The sequence below is a fragment of the Lissotriton helveticus genome, chromosome 3_1 (assembly GCF_964261635.1).
Source record: "Lissotriton helveticus chromosome 3_1, aLisHel1.1, whole genome shotgun sequence".
In the NCBI taxonomy this organism is placed as follows: Eukaryota; Metazoa; Chordata; class Amphibia; order Caudata; family Salamandridae; genus Lissotriton; species Lissotriton helveticus.
The window spans coordinates 1,597,835,069-1,597,849,455 of NC_136061.1; the positions used below are offsets into that span (position 1 = coordinate 1,597,835,069).

General features: G+C 44.4%; 1 protein-coding gene across 3 annotated transcripts in view; it reads right to left on the reverse strand.

Annotated features, from left to right (window-relative positions):
* The window catches only part of ANKK1 (ankyrin repeat and kinase domain containing 1), a 231,976-nt gene that overhangs the window by 146,044 nt on the left and 71,545 nt on the right, over positions 1-14,387 (reverse strand). For all 3 annotated transcript variants that reach the window (XR_013608827.1, XR_013608826.1, XM_078682357.1), the window contains exon 2: positions 10,016-10,310. Coding sequence is in view for 1 of the 3 variants with exons in the window: in XM_078682357.1 (XP_078538483.1) it covers positions 10,016-10,310 (295 nt within the window). In the remaining 2 variants the exon portion in view is untranslated. The remainder of the gene's footprint in view (positions 1-10,015; positions 10,311-14,387) is intronic.

The window sequence follows — 14,387 nt, forward strand, 5'->3', positions numbered from 1 at the left end:
GGAGTGGTGGCTAAAATCAAGATTTTTAAAACCAGTTTTAAAGAAAGATTTAAAATTGCAGCAGTTTGAGAGGACTGAACTGCTCATTTAGTGTGGAATCCGAGCAGGTGTATTGTTTATAAGGCACCTTTTGCAACTGCATGCACAACACTCACACACTGTGTCCCAACTGGGAAAACATAGAGCGGTATGTCTCCCGTGTCCCACTTACCTAATGGTTAAGGATTACATGCCACATGAGGGGTCGGCGGGACTAGACATCAGGGAAGAGCCCAGGGTTTCAGCTGGAGATGGAGTAAAACATAGCGCCTGTAGTTCGATAGTTGCTAAAGCTAATGTTAAAAAAAAAATGTCTCCAAGCAGAGTTGGGCTTGTGTGGTCAAGGACCTCCACGCGGTCTCCCATTGTTAAATCCCTATCGAGTGGACTCACCTCCATTCTCCCGTGTCCGCGCAGTCAGACCTACCCTTCTCCGCCGAGCTCGAGTAGATGTGGGAGCTCGGCGGCCGGGGAAATTTAAACCGTGTTGACAGGTCGGCGTGTGACGGGGCGTCTCCGCCTCCTCTGTCAGGTCACATGGTTGGGGCGTTTTCTGCGGCGGCCATCTTACAGCGGTGTGCTGGTGCGCTTAACGCTAAGTATACATCATTCTAAATGTCAATACAACTATTTGTGTCATTTAGAGGGGGGTGGAAAGGTTGTTGACAATCACCCCATTTTGTCAAGGGCAAGTCACCACTATTGTGCATGCGGAGTAGTTTGTTCAAAAGTCACTCGCTTTTATGTACTAAATGTAGCGGCCATATTGTGATGGGCACAGAATATGTTCCGGGCATGCACTGACCACTATGGTTTAAGAAAACGTGGCAGTATGTTGTATTTTGGTGAGCCCACTGCCTAAGGAGCATGCATGGTATTTGGGACACGTTACACAGTATGTGGTGTCGCGTTGCATAGTGTGTAGTGTTGGCAACAGGGACTGATGGTGGAATGATTAGGGTGGATCACTGTCGACAATGTGGCCAGTGTATGTGGCAACTGGTTACATGAGTGGTGGACAAAGGACCTTGATATCCTAAAGTGAATGCCACGGAATATCCTCGTTGAGACCCTGTTTATCTGTAGACAAACGATGTACCCATCTCTGCTCTTTCCGAAACAGGGCATTGCTCGGGCAGTTGGGGCTGGCTTCAAGCACCACCCACCTCATGGAGTCCTCATCATGGTTTTGTTCAACGAAATGTTTGCACATCTTTGTGTGGGTCTTTTTGCAACGAAAGTTGCTACGGTGTTCAATGATTCTCGTTTTTACTGGACGGGTGGTCATCCCGATGTATAGTAGGTCACAAGGGCACTTCAGCATATATATACAATTTGATGTATTACAATTAGTGTGGTGTCTGATCTCCCATTTGAAGGTCTCAGAGAGCTGGATAGTCTTAAGTGTCAGGGTGTACCTACATACACCACACATTCCTCAAGGATAATGGCCCGTTACTGGGGGAAGGTGCCATAAAGTTTGTTGGGTATCTTTCCTGGTGCACCTAGGCCTAGTACTGATCAGGATGTCCTTCAGGTTTTGGGATCTCTTGAAGGCGAACCTAGGTTCTTCTAGGGATAAGTCGCCGGTATTAAGGATCCCCCAATGGCGTCTGATAGTGCCCCTAATCTTAGTGGACAGAGGGGTGTATGTTGTTACGCATGTGATTGGTTGATTCTCAACCGGGATTCTTCCTTGTCTCTCTAGAAGCGCTTCTCTGTTATTATTCTTAGCGCGTTTCCTGGCTTTGAGGACATCGCATCTGGGGTAGCCCCTGTCAAGTAGATTCCTTGAGAGGATTTCGGACTCCTTTCTGTAGTCAGATACCTTACTACAATTGCGTCTTATTCTTAAGAATTGTCCGAAGGGCAGATTGGTACGCAAGGCCCTCGGATGGTGACTCTTAAAGTGTAAAAGACTATTGCGGTCAGTGGGTTTGCGGTACATGGTGGTGCTGATGGACCCGTCTCCTAGTCTTATAGTTAGATCTAGGAAGGCAATCTCCTTGGGTGAGGAGGCCATCGTGAAATGTAAGTGTGGGTCCACTTCAATCTATGGATCTTAGCAGGAAACCCCTCATTTGGAGGCCCAGATATGAAGGCCTTCGGATGGGAAACATGCAACCACATGACACATGAGAGCGCACTATTAATTGATAGAATGGACCGAGTCTGGAGTCACCACGCCTCTTCAATTCTGCCTGCAAAGTTTCACGGGCCACAGTGGTGCATGAATGACTTGATGACGTAGTTATGTTTACAAACAGGATTGACTAGTCAATGTACTCAGAGTTGTTGCACCGGATGGTAAGGAGTGACTGCTGTGGGGTCTGCTGCCCTTTTGATTCTTCAACACACAGCTTGAAACATTGCTAAGCATTACCGCATCCGTACATGAGATAGATGGGGCCCAGATTTACTTCTACTTTTGCACAGTTGCAAAGTGACGCATTCCTATTTCATTTCCAGCATAGAAGGTATCATTAGCTGGATAAGTTCTGTATTCTCAGTGCAAAAAGTGGCTTATGTCAGGGTTTGTTATTTGGGCCTATGAGCACACAGAGCCCAATCTATCAAAATAGCCAGACCAGTGTGTGTGTCTAAAACTAATGCCTCCTTGAAACAAGAGAATTTTTTTTAGTTCTCAAAACATCACACATTTTATGTGTGCTATAGTGCACAGACCACATCAAATGTGCAGGATCCTTTTGAGTTTTTCTACAGACAGGATATCCTTCACCCACTATACTCCTAAACTCTGCATGAAAAATGTACCTTGACAGACTTCCACTTCATTCCTCTTCTTTCTTTCTTCAGAGTGACCCTCTTCTTGTCTTCCATCCTCTGCATAGCCTCTATTTCTGACAACAGCCTCCTGACAATCTCATGCATGTCTGCCTCAATCCTTCATATCTGCCATTGACTAATACATAATTTCATAGATTCTAAAATCACCTAGTGTCTGCTAGCCTATCTATCTCACCAACCATTAACTTGAACCCACATTGTCCCACTAATGATCCCACCTATCTGGTATTAGTATATCACAAAGTAAATGTAGTAAATGTGTGCAGTTTTTCTTGATAGCACTTTGCTAATCACTATAACCACTGGGTTAACCACTAACCTTGGGAGCAGGAGTAGCATGCTACGCGCTGTAAAGTGCTTCAATGCTTCATGAGGGGTAGTTAGCCCTATATAAGTCCAATTACAATTACAAGACAGAGCATATTCACCTCTTCACCATGGCATGAGGCTCTGGGTTATACAAAAGTCACCTGAATTAGAGTGCCAGCACAGGGGATGACAGCAGCAGGAGGACAATTTTCGTAGATTTGGCTCTGTGTTTTTCAGCTTGAAAATCTGTAAATCCGCCCCTGTGTCTTTGGATGACACTACAAGAGCTGATTGGGACCTTTAATAACATCCCATTCTCCTGATGCCATGGAGTATGCGGTAGTACAAAGAAACATCCATGTACATAGAAACTACATTTTAACATAACATGCGTGTCAGGTGAGCCAAGAGAATTCACACAACATATTTTGATGATGCATAAAATATTTCCAGATGCGGATCTGTTGCACTTAGCTGGGCAGTACTTGGGTCTCAAGCAGGGATTTACAATTTACAGACCAGTTCCTAGACACCAGAGTATATGTACTAAAATGTTATATGGGTGCTGGCATGGTACAACACAATACAAAACTGATGGAAAATGGCCCTCTCTGAAGGATCATGCCAAACCTTTTGCTTTTCTCATCCTTTTTTTTGCTGAACTCTGTGTTGACCTTAGTACCTGAGCACTTTACCACTGCTATCCAGTGCTGAAGTGCATGTGCTTCTCCCCTAAACGTGGGGACATTCCTGTATACCCGATTAACATATTTGATTTACTAGTAAGTGGTATAACATATACTCAGGCCCTGTAATCAAATGCTACTAGTGGGCCTGCAGCATTGATTTTGCCACCAACATTAGTAGCCTTTCAAACCTGTCTCACGCCTGCCATGCAGAGCCTGTGTGAGCAGTTTACTGCCACTTCGGCTTAGCTTTTAAAACTACTTGCCAAAGCCATAAACCACCCTTTTATTACATGTAAGCCAACCCTAAGTAGGCCCTAAGTAACTTTAAGTGCTGGGTGCCATGTAAGTAAAATGTAGGACATGTGAGCTTAATTATCACATGTTCTGGTAGTGGCAAACACCTACATTCATTTTTCAATACTGTGAGGCCTACCCCTCTCATGGGCTAGCATTGAGAATTCCTTAATATACTTTTAGCTGTAGTTACTGATCACAGAGCAGTAGCTTTTTCATGTTTCATATCTTTGGAATGGTAATGATAAATCTTCTCACTGGTGAAGTTGGATTTAACATTACGCATTTAGAAATGCCACTTTTAGAAAGTGTGGAAAGAAGAGAAGGACCCGGTTACTGATTTAACATCTGCTTCTTTTTTATTTAGAGCAGAGTACCACACTAAGGTAATTGATCCTTAGATGTGTATATTTATTTTAAATAGATGAAAGGAATAATTGCATCAATTTACATGTTCATAACAGTCCGAAGATTTACTCACTGTCCTGCACATGGGCGCGTGTATTTACAAGTGAATACATATATACATTACTATACAAAACAGAACAAAGAATTCTTATTGGCATTTGTGACAATTCAAAACAACAATATTCGACAAATAAGTGATTGATTCATGGAAGTACCCTGTCCACTATTTCATAGTCAGGCCAATAGCATGCAATTATTTTCTAAGGATCAATTACCTTAGTGTGGTACTCTGCTCTAAATAAAAAAGAAGCAGATGTTAAATCAGTAACCGGGTCCTTCTCTTCTTTCCACATTTGAATATTGTCCTACCCAGTTACATTGTTGGACATAACCCCACTTGTAAAAGACTTTTAGAAAGTGGACATTTCGCTGCACTTACTGCTCTGTGTGCCTGACAGCCTGTCTCCAATATACCTCTGTGGTGAGTAACAGCTACACTTTGTGCATTCCCTCTAGAGTGACACAATACAGGAAGAATAGGTATGTCTGAGTTCCCATCTACATACATCAGCATTATGATGGCCTTGCCTGGGCAGGATGGAAGGAAGGGGCTAACACTTCACTTGAATAGGCAGTATCCTGTCCCCACACAAAGGCCTGATTACACCCCACAGATAGCCTGGCAGACAGGACTGGGTCAAAAAAGATACTTGATCACTTCAGAGAGCTGCTTTGAAGTCACCCACACATAAAAGGCAATTTGGGGTATACGTACTGGGCCTCTGACCCCCTTAAAATAGACAGTACTGGACTTGTAACTGAAGCTCTTTCAGGAGAACTGCTGTGCTGCTTAAAAGGACTCAACTGGACCGTTGAACTGGTAGGCCTGCTTTTCTGTTTGTTGCCCTGAGGCTCTCTAACTCCACTGAAGGAGAGCTGGACTCTGCTTTCCCTCCTAGTGATCTCCAAGGGCATGCTGGCTTGCCTTCTGTTTTCTGAAGTCTCAAGGACACAAAAAAAATTCTGCACTTCTACTGGGGCTGCTGGACTCTGCCCTCTGTGAGTCCTACCATTCCCTAAGGTGGCCTCTACAAGTTCTAGGTCTCAGAAGTGAGTTCTGTAGCTGTTTTTCTACAAAACCGATGCATTGTCACCTTTGCAGTTTTAACCGATCGTAACAGACGCATCACGCTTCGATGCAGAGGCTGTTTGACAACAGGGGTTTTACAGCCTGTGCAGCCCAATGACGATGCTCTGCAAGACTTGCCAACAACGCATTGCCTTCACCGCTGCGACCCGATAGTTTGAAAAAGATCTACGCATTCTGCCCTCAGCGTCGACTCTTTGCCCCATCTAAGGTACTTACTTAGCCAGCCTTGCGGTGATCCTGTAGCCAGCCTGCCTTCCATTGCAGTCGGTCTAAACTTTGGATTTGCACTGGTCCCTCGCGACTTCAAGTTACCTTATGACCACTTGTGACTTCTAAGCACTGTCTTTGCATTTAATCTCACAAATTCTTATCTTCACTTCTACTGATTGGATTCTTGTTGTTTTGGTCTTGATGTACTCAGATAAATATTCTCCATATTCCTAAACCTGTTTTGAGTCTTTTTGTGATGTAGTCATTGTGTGTGTGTTTGTGTGTGTTTAGGTGTGTGTGTGTGTGTGTTTTTTGCACAAATGCTTTACACATTGCCTCTATAGGTTACAGCTGTGGCCGTTGCAGGTAAAGAGCGGTGTGTTGGTGGAGCCGGGTTGGGGTGGATTTCGCCCCATCGCTCTTACCTGCAGCGGCTGATAGATTAGCCTGACAGCTCTGTGCATAGGTACAAGAGGGTGAGCACAGGTTATCTTTTAGTGTGTAGCTTTCCCTGATTTGAGTGGCGGTTCCTGCCTGGTCTGGGTGCATGCCTCAGCCAACCAGGAAACCATTTCTAGCAAAAACTTATTGACGACTTACCATACTTTACAAAAGGCAGCGATGACAAAAGTGTGATCCCTGCAAGGTTACCCACTTAAACCTTAGTAAATACAGCCCACATTTAAGATTATTTACAACAAGGGGTGGTGATGGACAGAGTCTCTGAATTAAGCAGAATACTTTCACCCAGTCAAGAGATCAGGGCTAGATCCAACACCGTTTTTTAGCTCATTGCACCATCCCAGTTTCAGAACCTGGCTGTATGCAAATTAGTCTGTCCCTGGCCCAGTGCATCATGGGAACAGGGCAGACCAGACTACAAAAGCCAATTCTTACACTGGGAAGGAAACAAGCTTCCGGGGACCGGTTTCTGGCATTTCAGCCGTCTTCGGCCCGGCTTGCTTGAATCCTGATGGTGCAATGAGCAAGGGACTCACATCTGAGTATACCCTTCCACGCTTAGGGTGGACAAAATTATTTACAACAAGGGGTGGTGATGGACAGAGTCTCTGAATTAAGCAGAATACTCTCACCCAGTCAAGAGATCAGGGCTAGATCCAACACCGTTTTTTAGCTCATTGCACCATCCCAGTTTCAGAACCTGGCTGTATGCAAATTAGTCTGTCCCTGGCCCAGTGCATCATGGGAACAGGGCAGACCAGACTACAAAAGCCAATTCTTACACTGGGAAGGAAACAAGCTTCCGGGGACCGGTTTCTGGCATTTCAGCCGTCTTCGGCCCGGCTTGCTTGAATCCTGATGGTGCAATGAGCAAGGGACTCACATCTGAGTATACCCTTCCACGCTTAGGGTGGACAAAATTATTTACAACAAGTTCATCACCACCCCCTTTTCTGACACATTTAAGATTAGGCACAAAAACCTGTGAGGAAGAGTGGTGATGGACAGAGTCTCTGAATTAAGCAGAATACTCTCACCAAGTCAAGAGATCAGGGCTAGATCCAACACAGTTTTTTAGCTCATTGCACCATCCCAGTTTCAGAACCTGGCTGTATGCAAATTAGTCTGTCCCTGGCCCAGTGCATCATGGGAACAGGGCAGACCAGACTACAAAAGCCAATTCTTACACTGGGAAGGAAACAAGCTTCCGGGGACCGGTTTCTGGCATTTCAGCCGTCTTCGGCCCGGCTTGCTTGAATCCTGATGGTGCAATGAGCAAGGGACTCACATCTGAGTATACCCTTCCACGCTTAGGGTGGACAAAATTATTTACAACAAGTTCATCACCACCCCCTTTTCTGACACATTTAAGATTAGGCATGAAAACCTGTGAGGAAGAGCTCGGAGGTTTTGAGTTGCCACGGTACACCTGCATTGCTGTCTGAATATGAACGATAACAGTGTTCTAACAGTGGGTTGATTAATAAGACAAATGCAGTCTTTGTGCAAGGGTGTCCAAGGTAGTACCAAGAGGGCCAGATTCATGCAAGATTCTCAGGATAGCCAATAGGTACATGATTTCAATTTAGAGTCATTGTCAGTAATTTGAATCTTATTAACATACAATGAAAATTTGCCATGGAAGACGATCTGAACGTACGCGCTGTGCACCCTGGTCTACGTGTCACACTCAAGAGTGTCTAAGCTGATGTTGGACAGCATTTTCCTTATCAACCAAGGACGTTCATAAAACAGGTTGTAAAAAAAACTAAGCCCTGCAGTGTTTTGTAGAAGCCACGTCCCGTTCTGACGCAGGTATGCAAATCTCTGACGTGGGAAGCAACATTCCATCCATACCCAGGGGCTGCAACTTCAGGAACTTAAAAACTATTAACTGACAGTTCTGATTTTTCAATGCCATTGTAAGCGCCATAACAGGCAAGATGGCTGTCGAATTAAGCATCACATGGTGACGAATGATGTGACCCGCAGGTCATTGGCTGGAATCCTGGTAGAGCAAACGTAGTCTTCCACCCTTCCAAAATCAGTCAATTGACTGGAATTAAAAGGCCTATTACGATTGCGGTTTTTCCGCATCCTCTAGGCCGGCGCCGGCTCGGAGGATGCGGAAAAACCGCAGCGGACCCACCAAAGACCCACCGCCACATTAGGATGGCTGGTGGGTCCTGGTTTCCGTCCGCAGCTTTTTCGCCGCGGTTGGCTTACAACCGCGGCGGAAAAGCTCTAATATGGTGGCGGTGTCTCTCAGACACCGCCAGCCATATTAGGATGGGCTTTAAAAAATGCTTTTCCGCGGCGCATTTTCCGCCGTGGAAAAGCATGTGGAACTTCACTGCGGGGGCCCGTTGCGGGCCCCCTGGGTGAAGGGCAGGGTGGGGGGTGCACATGGGGGGTACCTATGGTACCCCCCTGCATTTGTATGCAGAAATCGGCAGGCACCGCACGGTGCCTGCCGCTTTCTGCATACAAATGCAATGTATGCATTTTTACTATTGCGGCGGGTGCAGCTGGAAGCCGCACCCGCCGCAATGGCAAAAATAGAGGATGTGGCCGCCAGGGTGGCGGTCACATCTTAATTGGACAGGAGGGAACTCCGCAGGCCATGCAGAGGTTCCCTCCTCCTCTATGGTCGCGGACGGACTCAAGTCCGTCCGCGATCGATCATAATGGGCCCCTAAATTCGGTCATTTTAACATTTAGACAAATAGACAGGGCAAAATCTGTCCTATTATCGCTATTTAAAAGTAACTATTACTATTTCAATGTGATTTACAGAAACACACAGCTTCACTAACACGTTTGCTTCTGAGTGAGTAGACGCCCCATATTGTTTTATCTATGTTTACCCTGAGATCGCCCATTTAGCAGAGAAATATTTAATGTGTAGGTCCACCACAACCCTGATAATCAGATGAGATGTACAGCACTGAAGTAGTCTTGGAAATGACCATGTTCTCATTTTGGTTTATTCGCTCGTGTTTAAATCCGTATAGAATAAAACTAATAGATTTTCGAGAGCAAATGCAAAGTATATCTTAAGCAAACCCGTCGTGACCCTTACTTAAAGGATAATTAAACATTGAAAACAAGAACCGAGCAAGATATTTGAAACGTCTTAAAAAATAATCCCTTTCAAACTTTCAGTTATCTCTCTTAAAGGCACAGAAACTGTATTTTAAACAGGCTAGCTCTTACCACGGAGGCGTTAAACCTAAGATTAAAGGAGTGACCAGTTCTAGGCTAGATTCTAAGATTAACCACTAAACAAGTACATTAGGCCCTTTTCGATTCTCACAAAACTACAAATCAGGAGTGTCCAACATAAGTCCAGGAGGGTTGGATCCATTCCAGAATACGAGAATATGCACATAAAATAAGTTTACCTTCTGGTTAAAGCTTATCCTATAACTGGCAGAGTCAGTGATATTCTGAAGCTCTAGCATGGATTTTGCCCTCCTGGACCTTTGTTGGACAGTGCTGGTAAGTTCAGAGTGCAAATTGGGGTGGAGGGTTGGATGTCTGCTGGTGTAGTGGAAACTCAGTAGATATAGGATTGCCTAGAAACAAGGTATACATTCTAGAAAAGATTTGGGGTTGCTTTGGAAGAACTACGGCGTTCTCTGACCTTAACGTGCATGTGGTTGTCCAGCAGGATGTTTCCAGGTTTCAGATCCATGTGCAGGAGGGGCGGATTCATGCTGTGAAGGAAATTCATGCCCAGGGCTGTCTCGTTGATAATGCGGAACTTCAACTGCCAGCTCATGATGTGAGTAGGCAGCAAGGACTCCAGGGATCCGTTTTCCATGTATTCCATCACGATGCCCAGAGGGCTCTCGCAAATTCCGTAGATGGGCACGATGTACTGGAATTTGATCTTCTCCATCTTGCTGGCTTCCTCGATCAGGCTGTTGATTCCACAGCTGCAAAGCATGAAAGGTGGTTAGAGTAGGAAGCTGCAAAGCATGATTGACAGGTGGGACAGGAAGCTGCAAAGGATAAATGGTGGCTAAGACAGGAAGTGGCAAAGCATTAAAGGTGGTTAGGACAGGAAGCTGCAAAGCATGATTGACAGGTGGGACAGGAAGCTGCAAAGGATAAATGGTGGCTAAGGCAGGAAGTGGCAAAGCATTAAAGGTGGTTAGGACAGGAAGCTGCAAAGCATGATTGACAGGTGGGATAGGAAGCTGCAAAGCATGAATTGTGGTTAGGATAGGAAGCTGCAAAGTATGAATTGTGGCTACGACAGGAAGCTGCAGAACATGAATGACAGATGGGACGGGAAGCAACAATGTGCAAATGACGGCTAGCATAGGAGGCTGCAAAGCATGATTGACAGGTAGGACAGGAAGCTGCAAAGCAGGATTGACAGGTGGGCTAGGAAGCTGCACAGCATGAATGGAGGCTAAGACGGGAAGTGGCAAAGCATGAATGGTGGTTAGGATAGGAAGCAACAAAGCATGATTGACAGGTGTGACAGGAAGCTGCAAAGTCTAAATGAAGGTTAGCATAGGAAGCTGCAAAACATGATTGACAGGTTGGGCAGGACGCTGTAAAGTATGAATGGTGGCTAAGACAGGAAGTGGCAAAGCATGAATGGTGGTTAGTATATGAAGCTGCAAAGCATGATTGACAGGTGTGACAGGAAGCTGCAAAGTATAAATGACGGTTAGCATTGGAAGCTGCAAGGCAAGATTGACAGGTAGGACAGGAAGCTGCAAAGTATGACTGGGCGCTATGACAGGAAGCTGCAGAACATGATTGGCAGGTAGGACAGGAAGCGGCAAAGCATTAAAGGTGGTTAGGACAGGAAGCTGCAAAGCATGATTGACAGGTGGGATAGGAAGCTGCAAAGCATGAATGGTGGTTAGGATAGGAAGCTGCAAAGTATGAATTGTGGCTAAGACAGGAAGCTGCAGAACATGAATGACAGATGGGACAGGAAGCGACAAAGTGCAAATGACGGCTAGCATAGGAGGCTGCAAAGCATGATTGACAGGTAGGACAGGAAGCTGCAAAGCATGATTGACAGGTGGGATAGGAAGCTGCAAAGAATGAATGGAGGCTAAGACAGGAAGTGGCAAAGCATGAATGGTGGTTAGGATAGGAAGCGACAAAGTATGATTGACAGGTGTGACAGGAAGCTGCAACGTCTAAATGACGGTTAGCATAGGAAGCTGCAAGGCAAGATTGACAGGTTGGGCAGGACGCTGTAAAGTATGAATGGTGGCTATGACAGGAAGCTGCAGAACATGATTGGCAGGTAGGGCAGGAAGCGGCAAAGCATGAATGGTGGTTAGGATAGAAAGCTGCAAAGCATAATTGACAGGTAGGACAGGAAGCTGCAAAGTATGACTGGGAGCTAAGACAAGAAGTGTCAAAGCATGAATGGTAGTTAGGATAGGAAGCTGCAAAGCATGATTGACAGGTGGGAGAAGAAACTGCAAAGTATAAATAGTGGTTAGACTAGGAAGCTCTAAAGCATGATTGACAGGTAGGACAGGAAGCTACAAAGAATGAATGATGGCTAGGGCAGGAAGCTTCAGTGCATGATTGGTAGTTAGGACAGGAAGCTGCAAAGCAGTAATGGTGATTAGAGCAGGGAAGCTGAAAGCCACGACTGACAGTTAGAACAAGAAGCTGCCACGCATGGCTGGCCGTTTATTAGGACAGGCAGTGCTTCTACAGCCAAAGGTATGAATACATGATGGGCCAAGAGAGAAAAACAGGAAAGTGATGGGTTCAATTAATCGCAGGCAATGCCATTTATTTACCCTCAATTGCAGCAGGAGAATCAATATATCAAAAGAATAAAATGCAATGAATTGAATAGAGGGGACAAAAAACCATCAGATACAGGAGTGCCAGGCACAGATATGGCACTATATTGTGCTTTAAATGGCAATATATAAGTGCAGGTACTCACTATTTAGGGTACCTGTTTGCTCCTGAAAAGTGTGGTGACTTTCCCTTTAAATGTATTGCAGCAGTGCTGACAAGTGCAGATACTCTCTTTCTCAAATTAAAGAAGTGCAGGTACTCAGGCACCAGCCCTATTCCGTTCAAAGGTGATCCAGTCAACTGGCTGAATTAATGCCTGGGCCCAGATTTACAAAGATGTCACGCAAAACAGTGTAACAACTAAAGTCACTGAGCTGCCTTGCATGATAGAGAAAGAGGAAAAAATGCCCTATCTAAAAAGATATGGTACTGTCCTGCTCTCTCTCTAGTGATGGCCTCCTAGCGCCACACAACCACCACTGCACCATAGTGTAAATGTGTGTATCATGGTTACCATTTGCCTAGACAGAATGAATGAATGAAAAAATGTATTGTTCAGTTACTAAAAACTTACAATTAAAACAACATTATACAATTCTTCTTACATTTCCTACATTATTAAGACCACATAATTAAAAGAAACTTTTCATCAATGTGTAAAACCAAATATAAATAAAACCATCCTCATTGTCCACAGTTAAGCAATTTCTTCTCCACTATTTCTATAAACTTCAAAAGTCTACCCGTGAATTGCAAGCTTTCTCCTTGTAAACTGGCTATGACTGCTTGTCCTCCTGAGCATTACTCGAGACAGTTAATACACTTTGGGTTACTTATGAAATCACTGTTTATTTGTTTTAGGATAATTGCTGTCTTACTCAGTGTTCATCACTGTGGTTTCACATGAAATTACTTTGAGAATTCTGGACAGGGCATTAGGTAAGAGTCAGTCTGATCGTTTGCTTGCTTTCAGCTTGCATGGGGTTTCAGATCGGGTACATCTCTATGATAATCCCTCGCAGTTGGGAACTTGAGCCTGGTTAGCAGTACCGAGTCTATTGAAAATAAGACCTTTAATGCTACGACGGTTCTGGAGAGGGTATTTCCTCTCAGACCGCATATTCACAATAACCGGGTAGTACCTGATATCTCACAAAGGGTCAGGCACCCGAGTAATGTTTTATCAGAATGTCTTTAGACTTTGCACGGGTGATGCACTCTATCCTTCTTCTTTTTCCCTTTGCCTGAGTTATAGATTTTTTGCGCAGTCTCACTCCCCAGTTTAACCTCAAGTTAACGTAGATCACAGGAACTAAATGTAGTCATATGACACGGTATACATTATGACATTGCTGTTTTTGTGTTGTAGATCCAGACTGTAACCATTCAAGGACATCGAAAACTTTGCATCTTTACATATATGTTTTAGCACTTTTCCCCTGATGAAGGGTTCGGTTAGAACCCGAAATGCATTGGGTATCTTTTGAGTTATGATATAACTAAACCATTTCATGTGATTTAATTGAATTAAGTGAACATAAGGATTCACAAACTGAATGTATTATATGTTGAATTTATTAACCAAAAAAGAATGTTACGTACATTAATTTTGATATTGCACGGAAAAACCCAGGTTAAGTTGATATAAATAAATGATCTGGAAAATGATGAATATTTTGGATTAATTACTTGAATATTCTTTAGAGGCCCCCTGCCCATAGCTGTGCTACAAGTAGCGTAGGGTTTCCCCTAGGCTCCCCAGTGTTTCATTCGCAATTTTGAGGGCTCTGGGAACGCGCCCCCACACTTGTTAGCACGCAAAACACACAAAAGTGTAGATTTTGAGTTGGATACAACTGAATAAGTTTGGCAAAAGTTGGAGTGCAGGCCCACCATTTGAGATTCATGACTGCTTGTCGGCATGTTCGTATAATTTGACTATTAAAGTCCGACCTTAACAGCCTCCTACGTTTGTCTATTAGTGCAGGGCAGCTACAGATGATATGACAAATGTCTTCCCTCTTGTAATAACAGAGGCGACACGCCCTCTCACTACTCATCAATTTCCATGTAGGGGCGTCTCCAAGAAATTGGCTATTTCCAAATCGGAGATTCATCAGCTTCAGCTTTGCCCTTTAGCTATTTGAGTCTCCTAAATATCTTTGGGGTTTTATCATACCGTACGAAGCAATAACTGTCCATGCATGGGATCTCTTTGC